Source organism: Grampus griseus, assembly GCF_964374135.1.
Source record: "Grampus griseus genome assembly, chromosome: 9".
Taxonomy (NCBI): Eukaryota; Metazoa; Chordata; class Mammalia; order Artiodactyla; family Delphinidae; genus Grampus; species Grampus griseus.
Window position 1 is genome coordinate 28,471,807 of NC_139003.1, and position 21,815 is coordinate 28,493,621.

At 38.6% G+C, this 21,815-nt stretch overlaps 1 protein-coding gene across 6 annotated transcripts in view; it reads right to left on the minus strand.

The window, feature by feature from the left end:
- The window catches only part of PTPRZ1 (protein tyrosine phosphatase receptor type Z1), a 163,177-nt gene extending 150,794 nt beyond the window's left edge, over positions 1–12,383 (minus strand). For all 6 annotated transcript variants that reach the window (XM_082661905.1, XM_082661906.1, XM_082661903.1 and 3 more), the window contains exon 1: positions 12,223–12,383. In XM_082661905.1, the coding sequence (XP_082518031.1) occupies positions 12,223–12,280 (58 nt within the window). In that variant the 5' untranslated portion in view covers positions 12,281–12,383. The remainder of the gene's footprint in view (positions 1–12,222) is intronic.
- Positions 12,384–21,815: the final 9,432 nt, after the last annotated feature.

Genomic DNA, 21,815 nt, shown 5'->3' on the forward strand with positions numbered 1-21,815 from the left:
TAATATAACTTAATCTCTCATCATGTTTGTAAAAACTAACAGTTGTTTTATTTTTTCAAATAGACACTGTAAAATTCTAATTTTAAAATGTGGAGATGTGGGGGGGGCGAGGAGAGGGGGGAGAGGAGAAACCAGCCACCTTGAAAAGCTCCCACCAGTAGAGAACAGGAATACTTCCATGCGGATGTTTAATTGTTTTGGGAGGGGGTGGAGGGGTTGGTGTAAAATTCTGAATACATTATTGAGGAACAAAGAAGCATCTTGTGTGTTCTTGACTTCTGCCAAGAATACTAAATAGCTAAAATACAATGAAAAGTTAGGAAGAAAATAAGTTGCAATCACAGGCAAGAGAGAAGCATTATGGGATATTCTCTTGTGAGATGGATGATGCCCAGATTGTGCTGTATTGTAAAGGATTTAAGGGCAATATGTACTAGCTATACTGGCTAATTAAAAATGATTTCATTCTTTGTGCTTCTTTCCAGGAACCCGTTTTGCAGACAGCATTGCTATCTATGTCCAAAATTCTTGCCCCATTCTGATAGACTTCTAGCAAGAATCATATGCATATCAACTCATTCTTTGAAATTTTAGCACCAAGAGTTTACCTTTGTCACAAAATAGCAGCTGCCACCACCAAAAATTTAGTCTCAAATTGGGACAGACTTAACTATGGAAATTATGTGGCATTTTCTCAGCAGTAAGTGCGTGTTAAACAGAACATACAAGAAGAGTGCTTTAACCTGCACATTTTGTCCATATATTTTGCTACTTACACTATCATTTTGAATGTGGCAGGGTAGAATATGGAAGAGGACACAAACGATGCTTAAATTACTGAATGAAACAGTAAACACTCCACGTTCAAAAAGAAGAACTGCTGCTCATATGCTCACAGAGACATTTTTTAAAATGAATTCACATCTTCATTTTGTCTCTTTTTCTATGACTTTCCACAGACTTAAAATCTGATTTATACAATCTAACATGTATTTCATTATTCTCTATTCTGGTATGCTCCCACCAGGGTTCATTTTACATCTGTAACCAGATGAACTCCTCAAAGAGAAAAACTATTAAAGTCAAGCACAGTGATAAGCACACAGTGGCTGTTCAATGAGGACCTGGTAAAACGAGTTCCATTGATCTCAACCGGACTCAAGCCCTTTGGTGAAGAACAGCACTGTATTCAGGTCACAGGAAAAGGCAGACCTTCTTCCTCTCCTTTCTTTATGCTGGAGGCAGGAAAAGTCAGGCTGATAATATCCAGGACAATTCCCATCATTAAACTTAATGATTTTCCCATAGGATGTAATCTTTTAATGCTCAAAATAAGGCAATATCAGTTTTGCGAAGCAGGAATACATGGAGATATATATATATATGTATACTTATTTATTTATTGTGTACATATATGCATATCTACACAATATATAATATATGCGTATCACATATATTTATATATAAAGTACTTATATAAATATATTTTCTATATATGCATATTACATGTTATTTCCCCACTCTGAAAACCATCCAAGGAAACTTGACCATAACCAAGTATCACTCATGAAGAATTCATTCAGTCATACTTCTTAAATACAAAAGTCTTGCATCCAACTCATATAGCATAATATAGCTATGTTTCTTCATTACACAAGAAAATATGCTTACATTTCTATCCTTGACAGCTGCCACTTTATCCCTTTCGGAAACTTAATGATTCATTAATTTACAACTTTGTGCATCCTTAATATATCTTAAGAGACAAACAGTAGATAAAATCCTATTGTATTTTTCATGAATTAAAAGAAAAACTTGCTAAAGTCAATTTTAAAACAAATTCTGGGAAGCCTATTCTATGGATCATCTTCCATTGCACTGTTTTTATGTAAAACACAAGCTGCAAGCAATATACAAAGATATTAGCTAATGTGGTAGGAATATGATGGCCTTCAAGCAATCTGAAATCATGGATATTAAGAAAGCCTACTTATTGGCAGACAGCTGACTGAAATGTCCAATATACCTGTGCTCATTTTTAAAAAGACAAATACAAGGATTTTCAAGGTGAATGAAGTAAAGAGTTTTGATAAGACTTGATAAAATTAACCCGACACTGTGAATATACTCAAATCCTTCCTATTCTTAAGAAAACAGAAAAGCTTTTTTTAAGAGTTGTGACTACGATCTCTACTAAAATCAAAAAAGATAGATCATTTTAAGCAGCAACATTTCTTCTTGTTACTTCTCAAGGCATTGAGTTAATAGTTCAGAGGAAATGTTTACCGTCAATTCCTATGTCTTGAGGTAACAAATTTGGAGTCCTACCATTCAATACATAAGCGGTCTTCATGCTACCTTCCTTCTTTTCTTCCCTTCTAATTATCAAATTCTGTATGTATTTGCTGCCTCCACTTTTCCTTCCTGGATATTTCTCTGACTCTATACAGTCCTTGCTACATCTTCATCTTCCCAGGGAGGACGTTCCCTTGAGGACCACCAATGACTCACTCTCCAGAGAATGGCACCGAGTCCTAGCAATTATACTAATTACATTTATATCATATGAGGCAATGTATTTGAAAATACTTTTAAACATTAAAGTACTATTTAAAGAGGATGGTATTATTATACCTCCAAATGATCTATCAAATTTCCACTTTGACACAGTGTAATAGCCTTTTAACTGAGCTTCCTGATTCCCAGTCTCACTCTGCTCCAATCCATCCTACACTCTGATATACTGGAGTTACCTTCCTAAAGTAAAGAGATCATTCCACGGCTCAAAACCCTCCACTAGCTCTCCACAATATACTGGATAAATTCCAAACTCCAAACCCTTCAATTAGCCATTGGAAATCCTACCTACTATTTGAAACTTTTCCACTAATACAAACCCCTCCTAATTTTTTTCCTCCCTCTAAACACCACATTCTCAATCTTATTCCTTGCTTCTGTGTATGCCATCTTTTTTGCCACTAATACCCTTCCCCTCAACAGTGGCCCTTGAAGACCTACCCTCCTCCATCCAGGGGCTCCATCCAACCCATCTCCTCTTAGAAATGTTCCCAGAGGTGAATTTAGCCTACTCACAACTCACGCTTTCATGTTCTGCAAACTCTGCCATGTATGAGAGCTACTTATGTATGGATCTTTCTCTCTTGCAAAGGCTTAGCAGACCACTAGAGGAATATTCTCTCTAGGAGAATACTTATCACAAACAAGGTGCTCAATAAAGAGTTAGTGAATTGTGTGCTTGTGTTCTCACTATTTAATGATTAAGAATATTAAAATAGTTGTTTGGGCCATCTAAAAAAGTTCTTTGTTAACTTTTAAGCGGAGCTATTAGTGCTTTTCAAATACAGTAAAAACAAATAGCCAACACCTGGTCAATAATGAAAATGTAATTTTAAACACACACACACACAATAAATTGCTGAAATGAAAAAATACAGCTAAATCTTGTATCTACTACATAACAGAAAATAATAACTATGACTAGAACAAATTATGCATGGAGAAAGAAAATAAACAAGACAAGGGAACAGTAAGAATATGTATCGTTGACAAAACAAAAGATATTATGTGCCCATGTCCTGATAAATGCACTTGTGTCTCCCATCTCAGAGTGGTTCAGTAATCCTCCCATCTGCTGATAGACTTGAATCTTTGGACCAACTCCAAGACTGTCTGGCCTCCTGAAGTTCCTCTGGCTTTCAAAGACTATGAGGTCAACCATTATAGTCCATACTCCTCCTTCTAGGGTTACCCTGAAACTGAAACTGCCTTAAGAAGAGGAGAGAGGGATGGGAAGTTTTCCAGGGCCTTTGTCCTGTGGTACTAGCTTTGTTTTAGAATGGCATGAAACTTGCCAATATATCTACCTTAAGAAAAATGAACTAAGATTAGTAGTATCACAAGGCTGACCTAGATCTGTTGTTTTAAATGGTGGCTGTACTCTGTAATCACCTGGGGAGTTTTAAGAAAATGTTCACGTCTGGGGCCCACACCCACACATGTACTTGATCCAGGGTAGGGCCCAGACATCAGTATGTTTTAAAATTTCCCCTGGTATATAGTCAACTCAGGCTGCTATAAAAACAATACCATAGACTGGATGGCTTAAACATTTATTCTCACAGTTTTAGAGACTGAGAAGTCCAAGATCCAGGGGCTAGCAGATTTGGTTCCTGGAGAAAACACTCTTCCTGGCTTACAGACATCTGCCTTCCCTCTGTGTTTTCACATCAGAAAAGAAAGAAATAGAGTTCTGGTCTCTCCTTCTCTTCTTATAAGGACATTAATCCCATCAAGGTGATTCCACTTTCATGATTTCATCTAAAACTAATTACCTCCCCAAGGTCCCACCTCTAAGTACCATCACATTGGGGGTTAGGACTTCAACATAGGAATGCTGGGCGGATACAAACATTCAATCCACAACACTAGATAATTTTAAAGTGCAGCCAGGATTGAGAACCACTGACCGAGATCAATGGTTATCAACCTAATTTCACACTGAAACAAACATGACAAGGATATCACGTGTGCAGAACACACCAGTGGGCAGACCAAGATTCTGCACAATTCTGTGTGCCAGGTGAGATGCCACCCTTATTACCCTATTCAAGAAAATGTGTCAAAATGCAAAGGCAAAAACATCATTACAGGAATATTTTTAATCTGATGACCAGGTGACTGAAAACTTTGAGAAAACCCAGAAAGTTCCTTATATCTGGCCAGCATTCTGTTATTCCAAGCACACAAGCAGGACTCTGGTGGTGACCAGGATCTCTGCAAAAAGAGGTCATTTTAAACAGCAACATTTTCTTTTATTCCTACTCAAGGTACTGAGTTAACCAGTTCAGAGGAAAGGCCTAGTATCAAGACCCATCTTTAAGTAAATATGTTAGAGCTCTAGACATCAAGAAATAAGCAGTCAGTCAGTGACAGTGAAAGAACAGAAAAATTATGGAGTAGATGGGGAAGACAGAGAAAAAGGATAGAATGATGCTGCAAGAATAGGAAGGTACCTGTGGACATTGTTATGAATATTTTAACAGAAAATCCTTCTTTCTTGCTAATTAATAAATTATTCTTTCCGAATGTATAAAGACTATATTTCCAAGGAATTTGTAAAAAATGTATCTTTTGTCAATGTGTACATAAATTAATGCATGCTTATTGAATGAAACCAGAAAGTTCACATTAACCAGGACTCTGAATAACCACATTTACTCTAATATCTACATAAGTATCAGAAGCAAAAAAAAAAAAAAAGATAATCTGCCCATTTTAACACATTAGAATTTTTAGGCAGAAAGATATGTTAACACATACTTTTAAAATTATGTTAACTACAAAGCTCCCCAAATTATATTAACACATCAAAAATATTTTAAAATAATGGTATCAAATAGTGTCAGTCTTCTTCCTATCATAATCTTCATCACAATGCTGAGCAATTTTGAATATTTTTAAAATCTTAAACTCGTGATTAAAGGAAGTGAGGTGAAAAGGAAATAGAAACCAATAAAAGAAAGGAAGGTAAGTGAGAAGAAAATAAAGCAAAGATCCTAATCGAAGAGCAAATCTTGTTTCTGTTTTTAACTCCTGTGAAAATTTCTAACTCATCCCCTGCCCTGTTCCATCTGAATTTAATTAAATTCAAATATTTGCTGAACATCCGCTATGGGCAGGGCTGAGCCACATGCAGTACCTCATCTCTGAGATTAATGATAAAACTTCAGACAAATTCCAAAAGCATGAATATCCACATAATGTAACGGCACTTCCTGTCATTTATCTGCTTTCCAGAACTGACTTGGGCCACTACCTCTTACGGCCAGCTTGACTACAGAGCACTTAATCTAACATGATGGCTTCTGATTGACTAAAAATGCTGTCTTCGTGGTATCAAGATACTTCATTTATCATTACTGACCATCCCCCACGCCCACCGCCCTCTTCTCCCTAACAGGGAAGCATGCTTGCATGTGCACGTGCACTTATATACACACATACACACTGGCTTAATGCCCTGCCCCCGGGACATATCCGAGCTTCATGGCTGCCAACTCAACTAGAATTAAATGTTCACTCAAAACTGCTCCTGCCACTACATATGCAGTAGCTATCATGGGGACTATATTTTTCATGCACAGATAGGATCTAGGTGATGCTTAAGTGCATTTCTGGGAGAATCAAAGAAAGCAAAGGTCTGGTGCCAGAAGTGGCATTAAAGATGGATGGCTAGAGGTCAATGGTGACCGAACTCTCGAATTGAGATTAGAATCAAAAGAAGGAAAGGCCAGAATAAACTGGCTGATCGCAACAGCAAAAACCTACTGCTATCTAAGAATCTTCACAGTACTGTATTAAAGATTTATTAAGCACCTACTACAGGTGCTAAGTCCAAGAATGCTAAGTCCAAGGTTGAATGAAATACAGTCTTTGCCCTCAAGGAACTTGTCTAATTGGGGAGAGAGACAGAGACATTGCAAAGCAACACAGTGAATGCTAGAACAGGTACAGAAAATGAGTTGTGGGAGCTCTCACTCCTGGACCAGAGCTAATCTCATCCATTCAGCCCCAGTCTCTAAAAGGCCACAAAGTGGCCATTTAACTTTCTTCATCTATTGCTGCTCTACCTCAGGCCACCAGAACATCTCTGTGATTTTTGTATGGCTGACACAACACAGGCCAAAAATAACCAACATACATCGATACTTCAAATAATTTTAATGACTCTAGGAGTCTTTTTAGTTGAGTTGAGTTCTCATCAGTACTATCAATCAATACTTTATCAGCTTTTGATTCTAAAACAGCACTGTTTAATAGACTTTCTCCAGTGATATAAATGTTCTATGTGTGCACTGCCCCATGCAGCAGCCACTAGTCACATGTGCCGACTGAGCACTTGAAATATGACTGGTGTGAATGAGGAACTGAATCAATGTATTAAATAAATTTGAAATTAAATAGCCACATATGCCTAGTGGCCGTGGCACTGCACAGCACAGTTCTAAAATCTAAGTGTTTTAAGACTGCCATATGATCAAATAATTTTTCCCTTAATTCCTATACATATGTTATACATGCCTCTGAAGAATTAAAAACACAGGTAAAAACTGGTTTCCTTCTGTAACCTGTGGTTGCTGCCAGGAATTACTCCCAACAAGACACTAAAAGTTAAAGCACAATCGTAACGTACATATGTCATGTTTAAATTGGTTCTGACTTTTACCAATGGCCTTCTTGATGAAGTGGGAAACATTTAAAAATATTTAAAAGTTAAGATACTTAACACATTAAGATATATTTGGGAAAGACTGTTATTTTCAACTAGTTCTAAAAGAAGAAAACACCTTCAAAGTGAGATTTAAAGCAGGTTTCAATGTGGGGAATGATTCAGATCAGCTGGATTGCAGGCATCATGAGTATTAGGACTCTGTATGTTGATGCACTGCTTAATTATTAGTGCCTAGCAGATGCTGGGCACTTAGGAAACCTGTAACGGAAGAGAGTTAAAACAGTACGGATGGGAATGTTCTATATCTGGATCATGGTGGTTGTTACCTGACTATATGTATTTGTCAAAACTTTCCAGATGGTACACTAGAAAAGATAAATTATGCCTTAATTTTTTTAAAAAAGAAAAGGGGGAAAAAGTAATATGGGAGCACATGGGAAAAATCATGAATGGATATCTGCAAGAAAGCAAATGGGAACGTGAAATGTAGCGTCACATCTCATGTGAAACGAGCTAGCATATTCCAAACAGCAAATTCATCTCCCAGGAATGAAAGGAGGAAAAGGCTCAGGCTTGAGAGTCAGAAGGAACACATAGACTGAAACAGGCTGTGCGATTTTAGGTAAGTCATCTAACTTCTCTGTGCCTCAGTTCCCTCAGCTGAAACATGTGTAAAATGAAACACCTATCTGAAACACTTTTGGGGAGAATGAAGTGAGAAAATGTACATAAAATGCCCAGCAGTGGGTCTGCACCTGGCAAGCACTGAGTAGATGGTAAATGGAAACAAAACACAAGCTCATCTTCTTAATCAAGGCCTTCCTCTGAGGTCCTCTGGTCCTGAATGAGGGGGTTCCATTTCCATACTACAGTCTAAACAGTTGGCAAATGAGTGGTCAAGCAACGCTACCAGGTTAGACAAAACTCAAATCTCCTTGGAGTCAGGGGAATGAGGAAATGCAGCGCATGCTTCCAGAAAAACCTGAATTTTTGCCGGAAGCAAAATTCCCACAAGAAATTTTCAACAAGTTCCCAAATGTCTCATGCAGACATGACAGCATAAATTAATCAATGAAATGATTTATCCTGGCAAACTTCCCTGAGTGGAAGCAGCTATAGTCTACATAAAAAGGAGAGAGAGATGAAATAAAGAAAATTTCTATTCTGCAAATCAAAAGTAATTAATTTTCTGAATGGAGACTAGTTATTATTTGGGGGAAAAAGGCATGAGTATTTTCTATTCCTGGTTACAATTTGTCTTCGGAAGGTAAACAGACCAAGCTGAGAGTCACAACATACTGGATTCTACTGATTCCATACTCAAGATAAATTAAGCAGTTAATTCTTGCAGAGGAATTGGGTATAATTTGTAGTTAATGTGTCCTTTAAAGCAATAATACATGACTTAAAAGTTCAGAATTTGATTCATTACAAATTTAACAGTAATATTTAAACATATTAGTTCAGTGTACCTTGCATGACTGTAACTCAATTCAGAGATCCTGAAATTGACATATACACACTAATATGTATAAAATGGATAACTAATAAGAACCTGCTTATAAAAAAGTAAATAAAATAAAATTCAGAAAAAGAAAAAAAAAGGATCCTGAATTCTCATTAGTTGAAAGAAACTATTCCTCCTTAAAAGCTCTTAAAACACCTACCTCTCCTCTATGACTCATACTTAAGCCTCCTTACAGGAAGCCACTGCTGATTTTCCCATTACCTGTTCAGTGGGTCACAATTAAATAATAACTAGAGTTATACAGTCATTACATTAGTTCTCCACCTAGCAGAAAACCTCTCAATTATTTTAGAGAAGGTTCAAATTCACTTAGGGAATTCTCTTGGAGTCATCTTTATTTTCTGCCCCTCTGATTAAGAATCTCCTTCAGCTGAATAACACTAAATGTTGTGTTCCTCATGTGATTTTTAAAATTAATATTAAGTCAGGTATCAGAAATCAAGTCCATGGTAAAATCTTGTTAATAAGCCAGAAACTTTATTGACATTTAAATGTCAAACTAGCTCAGCAGTTGTCAAAATGTGGGCCTAGACCAGCAGCATCTGCATATCCTGGGAATTTGTTAGACACTGAGATTCTCAGCCCCACCCCAGAACTACTGAATCAAAACTCTTCAGGGTGGCCCCCACAATCTGTGCTTTAACAAGCCCTCCTGGTGCCTCTGACGTACCCTAAAGTTTAAGAACTGTGATCTAGCTAATTCTGGCAAAAACATTTGAGGCTTCAGGCTAATCTTGATATGATGATCCAAATGGATGAACTCACAGATAGATTTAACCCCCTCCCCCAAAAAACCCATAATGTTCCTCTTTAGTTTCTAGTGATCCCTAGCAGTAATGTGGAAAGGAAGAATTTGTTTCACTCCAAATAATCGAATGAGGATTTTTGTGTTTGGAGAGTTACTTGAAAGAAGCAATTGGTCCTTATGTCCAGTTCAAAATAATCAGGACATTTTGGATACAAAAAGTGATAAAGTTATTATGACATTGCTAACAATGAACACCTTAGTGAATTCTACATCTTGTTTCTGGATAATGGTAAGGATGGCAGCCGAACATTCAAATTGTATCAGAGCTGTCATCCTGCACAGTAAGTCTCAGTGGGCGGACCTTTCCTGAGCATCTATTATATGTGCCAGCTCAACTCATTGGCTCCAAAGACACTGAGAATGAGTAGTAAACACATTCACAAATACAATAGTAGATGTTGAGAGTAAAATAATTGAAGTGGAGACTGAATTTTTCATTGGTAGATAATGTGCCTCAGTTTTTCAAAATGTCCTATCTGAGATCAGGTATTCATTCCATCTGAGGTAGCCAAGGTCAGTCTGCAGGCAACAAAGTAAAAGGCCAACTGTGTTCAAATGGGAAGGGATACAAAAGTATTCACCTGCCAGTCTCAAAAAACCCACATTCTGAGTTCTAATACAAGCTCACATTCAATATCATCACATAAGCTTGCAATACTCTTAAACAATTCATTTAATCCTTTCCAGTTAAATTTTACATCATCAAAACATTAAAGAAAATGTCCAATAAACTGAAATCTATAAACCCGAAGCAACAGGCTACTAACAATGCTTTATTGAGAAAAGCCTTTGCAAAACATGGTGTATTGAAATGGAATAGCATTCCACCCAAAAGGAATGAAGTACTGATACATGCTACAACATGGATGAATCTTGAAAACATTATGCTACGTGAATGAAGCCAGACACCAGAGGCTACGTATCATACAATTCTATTTATATAAATGCTCACAATAGACACATCTATAGAAAAAGAAAGTAGATTAGTGATTGTCAGGGGTAGGGTCAGAGAGAATGAGGAATGACTGTTCATGGAGTTTCTTTTGGGGGTGATTAAAATGTCCTATAATTAGATAGGGGTGATGGTTGCACAACTTTGTGAATATACTAAAACCCACTGAACTGAACAATTTAAAAAGATGAATTGTATGCCATGCAAATTATATATTAATTTTAAAACTTCACAATATACTCAGGGAATGTGGTTTAGATGGCATGCAAATCAGTATTCTCTGGTTTATTTTTATATTACAGTGAGATAATAATCTAAGTACCAAGAGGACCTGGCTTTGTTATTAAACAGATCTATAACAGAAACATAAATTCAACAGGTATGTATTTGATGACCACAGTACTTTTAAAAAATGTCTTCCCCTCTCCAGAATCAATTGTATGGTTTTAGAGAAAACCAGGACCAGATTCCTCGCAAGTCGTAAATGTCAACCGTGTGCATCATGCCATCTCTGAGCACTTTCATAAAGCTTTTAGAATTTAAATTATGTGCATATATCTGGCAGGCTATTGGCAATTATCACCATATAGCAATGCAATGCCCATTAGTTACAACACAGAAATGATTTCTTTTTGTAAAGGTTACTGTGCCAAGAGCAGCACCATCTACTGGATAAAAATATAGGTTAATATCTACTTTATTATGAACAATCTATTAGGATCCTCTAACTGTAAAGAGTAAAATATGTGTGCTCACAAACGGAGGTACATTTTCTAACTTTTGGGTTAATGGCTCCACACCTATTATATGCCATTGTAATAGAACATCTTCATGAAGGATAAAAAGACATTTCTTTAATAGAATACAAAAATCCAGTCTTACAATCCTTCCAGAAAATGCCCTGAACAGTTGAATCTGCATCCCAGGTAAAGATTCTAACTGGCTCTTTCAGAAGACAGTTTCAGTATTACATGTGTAACCTGGAAGGTGGTGGGTAAAAGATGAATCCCTGAATACCTATATCAACCTGCAGCTCTCCTCTGACTTTGGCAGCAGTGGCAGAATGTTGACAGAAATTGATTGAAACTTTTTTTTAAAGTAACTGCCCAGACTTGAATGTGACTAAATTAAAAGTACTGAAAACACTGAAAAGTCAGGTTGGTGCCTGTTCCTGTTACTACCTTTCGGGCGTGTGTGTGCGTGTGTGTGTGTGTGTGTGTGTGTTTAATTCGCATCAGACACGTGTATTCCTCATTCAAGCCCATAAATATCCGTAGCATGAACTAAACAGCAAGAATGCGATACAATACGTAGCCCCGCACCAAGGGTGTATTTATCTTTTTATGTATATCTAAAAGGCTCTTTTCCACACTTTGCAAAGAGGAGAAGAGCTGCGAGTACAAGAAGCGTGACGGGCAAGCCCCCCTCTCCTGGCCGCGGGAGCAGCATCCCCGCGGGCAGGTGAACTGTGGCGGAGGTGCGAGGTGGGGAGGGGACGCGTTCTCCCACGCTGCCGACACCCCGTCGTGCCGCCGCAACACGGTGGGCTCCCCAGTCCGCCGTCCCTCTTGCCTCCTTGCTACACGGCGACGCGGCAGCAAGTACCGAAAGCTCTGAAATCCCCCCCACCCGTGTCCCAAACGATCCCACAGGGGAAACCCCGCCGAGGTCTTAACACTCACCCAGGCGGCAAACACTGAGGAGCTGAATACAGGCGAGAAAGCGCTTTAGGATTCGCATTTCCAGACGATCCGGGGGCTCCCACCGCGCGGCTCCTCGGCGTGTCTGAATGGAGAGGGAGGGGACGCGAAGGAAATGTTCTCTCCTCCAGTGTACAGACTGGTGCGAGGCTGTGTGTGTGTGCGTGTGTGTGTGTGAGAGAGAGAGAGAGAGAGAGACAGAGAGAGAGACAGAGAGAGAGAGACAGAGAGGGAGAGAGAGAGAGGGAGAGAGGAAGAGAGGGAGAGAGAGAAAGGACAGAAATAACCTAGGGGAGGACGCTTGGTGCTCGCGGGCTCCGGAGCCGCTAGCCGAGGCGCATGTCGGGCGGGCAGGACTCGGTCTCCCAGACCCGCAACGGTCGCGGTCTGAGCTCTCGGAGCGCCACGGCGCCTGTGTGCCGGGTGCGCGCTCGGGCCGAGCCGTGCGCGCCGCGGTTCGGCGGGGGCGCGGCGCGGCGGCGGCGCCGCGCGCGGGGGCGGAGGGGCGCGGCTGCCGTTCGGGGGCCGGGTCCCGGGGTAGCGACTCACAGAGGGACCCCCCTCCCCCCTGGCCCCCTGCTAGTAGCTTCGCTGCCCCGGAGTTTGTGGAACCCGCTGGGGTTTAGAATCTTTGTAGAGAAAATGTCTCTTCATTAAGACTCCTTCATCCCTTTGGAAGAGGAGGCCCGACCCCCATTGTCCCGCACAGCCAGAGATTGACCTTTGGAGTTCACCCCTGGAAATGTTTTTCATTTGATTGTTTTCCTGCCCGCCTACGCTAAGTGTGTACAATCAGAAAGTGGTGGAGTCGCCTGGGTAACCTGGGTTCCCCTTTCCACTTTCTTTCCATTTTCCAAAGCACCAGAGTAGTTCCAGACCACATTTCCTTCAGGGCAGTTGACTGCCAATAATCTCTGGCCCTAACTGTGACCAGTCAGACCCTGCCCCTGCCCCAGACTCCAATCAAATTGTCCTGCTGTGCACAGCTGCCGGGAGGAACTTTCAACTCTCCCGTGGTCCTTCTGGGCGCACCGAACTACCCAAGTGCCTCCTTGCACAGAGTCGCAAGGGAAGATTTTTTAATCGCTCGATTGCAGGATATACAAAAGAGATACAACACATGCCTTGTACTGCCTCAGAGCTGGAAACGTCGCGTTGTACGTGCTTGTTTCTATGTGCTTTCTATTTGTATACTTACATAAGACCCCGTTTGTCGCCTTTCAGGAGTCCACTCTAAGGCACAGAAAGTCAAGTTCTGGAATTATCCCTGTGTTCTCAGCAATCATTTGATGTAGGTTATCTGTACAGTGCGTACTCCTGTGTCCTGTACTTGTCTCAAAAATAGTATTTTAGCTTTAAATTTTTAAAGAAAGCTTATCACATACAAAATTGGGTTCTGAATGTATTTTGAGTGTTACTACCAGTTCTCCCTAATATCCACAGCCTCTGAACACTAAGTTAAATATGCAGACCTAATGATGCAATTTGCTGTTGCTTCAGAAATTGATTACAGTCGTGTAATAAATTTCAAATCTATATAGAATGTTTATTCAGGAATACATATAAATATTAAGAAAGTGACCCTGGATCTTATTCTTCCTGTGAATAAAAATAGAAATGCTGCAATTTTTATAAGAATTATGATCTTTTATAAGATTGATGATTGCTCATGTGAGTTTCCACTTTGGAAGAAAAATTTTGCTTGCATAGCAAGAAGTGTGTATATAAACTAGAAATGCACTGAAAGGTCAGAGAAAGTGTTTAATATGGACTAGAGTAGGCAGAGAAATTTTCCTAGAGATGTGTAGTTAATCCAGAAGGACTGGCTGGAAAACAATTGATGTCAAAGGGGTTGGAGACAAGAAGAAAAGCAGCAGATGTTTCATGCTATAAAAACTACATGAATTAAATTTGAGCAGATTGAGTGGGGTCAGACCCTGGGAACTTTGATTTCCTAGTGGAGGAGCTTATACCTGAAATACTAAGCAACAGGTAACCACAAAAGACGCTTCCAAGAACTTTATCTGTTTAGAAGCTAGGTTTGCTCGGGGGCATGTATGGTGCTCTAGGAGGTCTCGATGATCAAATCGACCTCACTAGACTGCCAGAATAACCCAACAGTAACAAAATTTACCCTAACTCCCCTCTTACTTGGCCCCAAAGTCACACCACTAGTCAGTTTTTTGAGTTAGATCATGAAACAACGGCACTGTTGAAATCAAAGTTACTCTGATAAAAAGGGCAGGTAGATCTTGTGGTTTCTGCTAATGCCATTCTCACAGTTAAAAGTACTGTCATTTACCTGGGAAGGTACAAAAGCCACCATGAGAGAGTAGTCAAGTTGCTGCTGAAGTTTGTATGGGGAGCAGGATGGAAACCAATTCTACACGACTTAGTGATAGCAATGGAAAACTGATTTGCAGGACCAAATCAGTGGATCTAATAGTCCTGAGGAGGGCAATGGAATAGGAGGCTTAGGAGGTTCAGTCCTTGGAAAATAGGGCCTTGCAACAGCCCAGGTGTGGAAGAGAAGCCATCAGAAGGGCGGGAACATCAAAAACATTGTAACTTACATACAATTTTATGGGGGTCATGGCCATTTCTGAGATGTGTTACCTGATCAATATACATTGGCCATTGAAAGTTATAAACCCATAAAATCACATGCCTCCATTCACAGGCTGAATCAATCAATCTATTTATTCATGTATAAATAGATATATTCTCTATACATTTATACATATTATTTATATTATTTATTTAATATATATTCAAGGTATATTTTGTGTGTAGGTGTGCTGGTAAAGTTTATTTACAGTATGCTGTTTCATGTCGATCACATATAAGTCCTGGAAATTTGTATTTACATACAGAGTTCAGTACATTCCTGGAAGAATACTTTTTTCCCAAAAATAATAACAAAACAGGATACAATTCATATGATATTGGATAGCTTAATGAACATCTTGCTTCTTGGGGGTCTCATCTGGGACTTTAGTGTGAACTCTATCTAGAGGCTGCCAGTGGCAATTCATGAGAGAGTCATAGAGTTCTTCACTTTTCACCATAAGCTCTTTGTTTAATTCCTCAATGTTCAAATGAAGATTTGGATCTTCCAGTGGGTCTTCATTTTAGTTTTCAGCCAGAGCTGTGGCTTCCTCAAACATAACCAAAGTTTCAGGCAGACATCCAGAATTCTCGTGTGCAGAAGAAGGTTGTGTCCATTTCCATCTATTGCATAGCCACAGCTGTAGCCAGAAAGAGAAAAACAGCTGTGCTGTTGCTCATACCAGTTGCCAAAAGGGTAACCCTGGTGGGGCTGGAACTCTGGTTTCACTCTTTTTAATGTCAATGCAAATAAGCAATAAACAATTTATATCAAGGAATAGAAGAGAGTTTTATTTGAGCCAGACTGAGGACTATAGCCTGGAAGACACAGATTCAAGAAGCACTTGAACTGTGTTCTGCCAGACTACAAAATGGGGGAGGCTTTTAGAGGCAAAACCCGCAAAATTACATAAGTTATTTGTCCAGAATTGGGATTGGAACTGGCAAGAAGTAAGGGTGCTTGTTGAGCAGGGATTGGTTGGGGTCTGAGATGGTTGCATATTTACAAGGGGAGACCTTGAGACCACAAGGCTGCAGCTGGCGGCTGCTAGCAGATATTGTTTTGAAAATGGCTGGTGGTGTCTTTGAGTTTGATACAGTGCAGAAAATTCAAGTTCTCAGTGATGCAGGAACGTGTCTGAAACCACATCCACGATAGCCACGTGGCTCGATTTTGAATACCTGAACCACAGTTACTCCATTTTGATTTTTACATGCATTCTTTCTTTAATGGCTAAAGCAGATGTATAATGCATGTTTGACCGGCCATAAGACAGACTTTTCTAGGTAGCATAACATTCAAGCCAAATCATATGTAAGCCAGAATGATTTCCTCCTACCTGAATATGTGAAAATTTCTTCCATTAGCTGGTACCAATAATACATTATTTTGTTGAGCTATGCCAACAAAATAAACTAGAGTAAATATCTATATCTATAACTCTATCATCTATCTATCTCTATTTCTATTGATTCCTTAAAATTCATCCTTGACATTCACTCATTCATTCAACATATTTCTATTGCATATCCATTAGGTATCATGCATTGCTTTAGGTGATGACCATCCAAGTATGAATTACTCTATTCCTACCATAAAGGAATTCAGTATCAGATAGGAGAGGAAGACATAACCACTACAAAATGCCATTGTAGAGGACTGCCATATAAAATACAGGATGCCAAAGTTAAACTTGAATTTCAGATTAAATGGTGAATAATTTTTAGTACAAAATAATGTTAGTGCATTATAATACTAAATTTAATGAATTAAAATGAAGTAACTTAATGAATAATTTTGAATATAGTAAATAATTTTTTTTAGTACAAAGTAACTTTTAATGTACTCCCATGCAATGTTTGGGACTTATTTCTATTTTTAAAAGTTCATTGTTTATCTGAAACCCAAATTTAACTGGATGTCCTGTATTTTTATTTGCTAAATCTGACCATCTCCCTTTTGTGTGTCTGGGAATTGTCTGATGTCAGGGCTAGTCATCTGTGGTTGTGAAATGTCCATGGTTTCCCATGTGTCCTTACTCAGCAAATTATTTCCAAAGTGTTCCTGACATGAATAAAGATAGAGGCAGATGGTGGAAGGGGGGTGTTTTGTCTGCAGAATCTGTTTGACTCGTAAATTCAGTGGAAGAGCTAGGAAACTACAGAATATTGTAGAGTCACTGAGTAAAACATGGAATTAAAGGGAAAGTAAAATATCTGTACTTCGTATACTATCACAGTAATATGTTGTTCCCGTTTGGTTCACATACATTATTGCTTATTTTTATCCATTGTCACTGACAAATGTATTTGAGCAGAAATCATTAGTTTGGATTAATTAAATATTTACAATTTGAGAAATTAATTGTTATTTTTTTAGAAGTAAAATACTTCTTAGTTGTCAGTAGTATTAAGATAATTGTTAGTTGTACTAAGACAAATGTGTTCACCAGAATGCGAGAGGCGATTCTTCTTCTACGTTGTGCTGGTTATAAGCTAATGACTGATATTTCAACAGTCATTACATATGCCGATCCCTTTTCCCCACCCCATGACCATCATCTCTACTATAAAACATAGTAGAATAATCATAATTTTCTTTTCACCTGACAACCGTGATCTGAACTCCATTATTCAAAAAGTTCCAGAGGAATGTATCCTCAAATTTGTATGGCATTAAAGAGATCCACATGGCCAAATTTAGGTTTATTGCTACTTTCATTTCCTCGTCATTTAAAGGTGAAAATGCATTTCTCCCTGTTCTATCAGAGACAAGCATGGGATTTAAAGTGTTCCTACAAGCTTAATTTAAAATCAATATTTACCTGCTCTCTAGGACTTTGAAAAATGTCCAGGATAGTGTTAGACTAGAAAGCAAGTGTGTAAAACAAATTCTACAAACCAGAGAATCAGCATTGGACTGGGCCATTGGAATGAGCTGTTCTATCTCAAATGCATAAACATTCCTGATAAATGGTCACTTGGCTGTTTCTTGCCTATCTCCAGTCAAAAATAACATTCAGCCACTCTAGATGATCCATTATACTTTTGACAATATTAAAAATCATTATGTTCACCTTTATTTTTAGCCAAAGTATTCTCTCTCTATAACTGCCATCTATCTGATTTTAGGACCAGAACAAATCCCTTGTAGAAAGAACTGCTTTTCTCTAATCCCAGATAATGAGGTTTCCCTTTTCTGGCTAAATGCTCATTCTTCCAAGCTTGATTTGAAACCCCTGACTCTTCTGGAGCCAATGGTCCATCATTTCTTTGAATCTCTCCCTCCTGATTTATTCTTCTCACTAGGCTATTAAAATATTTTTCCATTAAAAAAATCTTTTCTTGACCACACGTCTCATTATAATTATAGTACCGGCTGTGTCTTCCTTCATAATCTTCTTGTAAGAATAGACTATAATCATTATCTCCACTTCCTTACCTCCCATTTCTCTCAAACCACTAACACTAGGTTTCTGCCTTCCTTATTCCATTTATAGAGGTCTTTAAACGGTGTAAAAATCACATTCTAATGGTCTTGCAAGTGCATAGTATCCGAAACTAAAAACTCATCATTCTTCCTAAGCTAGAACTTTCTAGAGTCCACAAAACTTTAGAAGTTTCCTTGACCTCTCCTTCTTCACCACCCCCATCTAATCAGTCACCAAGTCCTACAGCTTACTCTTAAATTCCATCCTGTCTCTACCATGATTTCTTTACATAATCAATGGGCCTGGCATATATTCTGTACTTAATTAATGTTTAAATATATGAACTAATTTATCGAAAAAGGGCTGCTGTCAGACCAGTACTACCAGCTACTTCTCTTGCCTGCTTATAACAAGGTTCCAGAGAGCTCTGTGATGTTTCCCTGTCAGTTCCTAGATACTAATTTAGATCCTCAGACTCAGGAGGTATCGCATCTCTCTTGACTTACTGGCTGGCTTTTTTGATTACAGACGTAGACAGCTCATGACATATTTGCCTTAACTTAGAACTTACTTGGTGGTTTTGGTTCTTCAGCTGACAGCACGGCTAGCAGGCCTAGAACCCCTCCCGTGCATTCCCAGCCTACTATGATCTTCTCTCCCCTTCCTGCACAGTAACCACTTCTCCACTGACTCCATGCAAGCAGAGAACAGGCTGGGCCTGAGAACATCAAACTTTCCCTATTGTTTCCAGCGGCAGTATACGGCCATTAGTTAATTTTAAATTTTGAGAGTTAAGAAACATCTGTATTTCTGGGCTGTTACAAAACCTTGACATTTGCCATTGGCCATTCTCTCTAAGTATCTTCTTTTACTTACATTATTTCTAGACAGCTTCTCCTGTTCCCTAAAGTAGGAATAAAAGCTGAGGAGGCCCATAACCCTGGAGGAGTCTCTCATTAATTTCATGAGAAATAATATGACTCAAACAGATAAAACAATTGAGAAGCCGACATAAACCAAAGTTCTAGAAAACTAATTAATGATCAACGCTTTACTGTATCTCTCATCATAATAGTGATTGTAGACACATGTACATGGCAACTGTTAGGTACCAAGCATTGTTCTAAAGATGCAGTATATAATTGTCTAATCCTCCAGCAAATCTATGATATGCATAGCTTTACCATCTTCCCAGTCTCATGGGAAAACGGAGGCAAAATGATTTGTCTAGTCACACAGATTGTAAATGACAGACTTTGGGTGTGAACCCATATATCCAAATATAATGTACACTGCCTCTCCCTGAAGACACTTAAGAGATTGTATACCAACTAATTCCTAACCAAACTCAGTCCAGGTGCCTTACATGGTTGGAAATGTGTTCCTACTTTGCTTTCCTGATACATAGTACACTTTACAAGCTTATCCCACGTCAAATGTCAGGAACATGAACAGTGTGTGAAGTGAGAAATAAATACCAACCCAGGAATTCAAACGTGCTGCCTGTCCAAATAAGATTATTATTATCCTGAGAATAATACTGGCTTGTGTTTCTCTTCAGTTACCTAAGTAGATATATTTTGGAACAAACAAACCCCTGGCAGGATTTGGGAAATCAGTATAGTTGAGCAGAAGGTGACATCAAGATGGAGAACAGAGGGATGCCATTAAGACCCTTGTTTTCATCCCTGAATCCTCCAGCACCTGGTGAATTTCCAAAATCTTATCAAGAAAACAGCATATGACAGTAGTAATATTTATCCTTTACTGACTTGACTATCAACTCTATGCCAAATATTTTTGCATCTGCTATCTTTAATCACGCCCAAACTCCAAATTAGATATATCATTTCTCCATTTCGCAGATGTTTCCCAAGGCTGAAATAGCTTAGCATTACTCAGGGTCAAAGAACTTGTGACGGTAGAATTGGAATTAAAAACCGAGTTTCTCTGATTTCGGTGTGTATGCTCTTCCCATAAACATACCTTGAATTTACTCAGCCAGAGGAAGGCATCTTTCTCAAGCAGCAGTAGCTTGGTACTTACCATATCCCCTAGTGAGCACCGCAGTTCAAACTGAATTGACAAGATTCCTGCTTGCTTTATATTCCAATGAAACTTGTTCTTCATAGCGTTTATGCCTGTCTATCTTTGTATATGTACACTTGACAAGTTAAAATTTGAAGGCCAATGAAGCATGTTTAGTAACATGAAAAAATGCCTAATGATATGGGTAAATTAAAATAACAAAAACCAAAGTGGGGAAATACATAATGAAAAGTGAGTATATCAGGATGGGCTAGGGTATACTGCAGTTAACAAAGAAAATTAAAATATCTGGGACTTGACCGGACAAAAAGTTTATTTCTCGATCACTGGAAGCCAGTTTAGCTGCCTTGAATATGGTTGTTCAGGAATCCAGGCTGCTTTGAGCTTTTGGCACCTCCTTCTCAACATGCGTTTTCACAATTTCAAGGAAAGAGAGTGCTTGGGCGTCTTGCACTGTCAACGGAAATATTTCCACACAGATATGACATATATCACTTCTCTTCCAACCCATTGGTTTTCCAAAGTGCCTAGAAGGAAAGGAGAAATGAATATGGGTAAATAATAGATATGTCTTCTACACAGAGTGAAAACGAGAGAGAGAAGGAGAGTATAAAATAAAAGGATATAAAGAAACTCAAAATCAATAGAGCACACTGTTTCATGATTGCATAATGGTCTGATAATTGTTTTGCTATATTTTCTTAGGTTCTGAATGTTAAAAATTATTCTAAAGTCTTTCAGAGAAAAATACCTATGTAAATCTCCACTGTCAGGGTCGGAACAGCTCACAGAATTGTTAACCCATACCCTCCATCAATCTTTGGGGTGTTGCTCCAACCCCGAAAGCTTCTGTAGAAGGTTGAAGAGGGTGGATGGATAAGAGTGAAGCAGCTGACTATGACAGCAAGGCAAATAGCTTGTATTACAAAAGAAAATCACTTCTCTGAATCTTTCCTACCTTTTTTTTTTTTTACCTTTGAAAGGAAAAACGTTGATTACATTTATATACTTTAAGATCATGAACTCATTTCTTGTGTTTATAATAGCACTAGTCATTCCAGCACTGCTTAGAAAATGAAAAATGATTTTACCACTTTTAACTTGAGCCTTATTTCCTTCATTCTGCAATAAGAATATAGTTTTTAAAAGAACTATTGCTGGAAATAAGTAAAAGGCTGGAGGAAAGAACATGGTCCTTCAGCTCAACTGAGGGACATCGTGCTCCTGTCTGTTATACTCAGAGCTAATGTAATCTGTTACATACAAATTGAATGGGCTTTCCAGATTTTCACATACCTGTAACAGGTTATTGAAGAATATAGACTCATAGAAGTAAAAATATGAGTTTACATTTTTTTCACTAACTGTCCTTAATAATTACTATGTTGTAAACCGCTTTTCCCATCTCTTATTGCATCTTGGTTAGAGTCTATTCATTTTTCAGGCACTTTGGTCTATTAAAACTCTATATTCGGGGTTTCCCTGGTG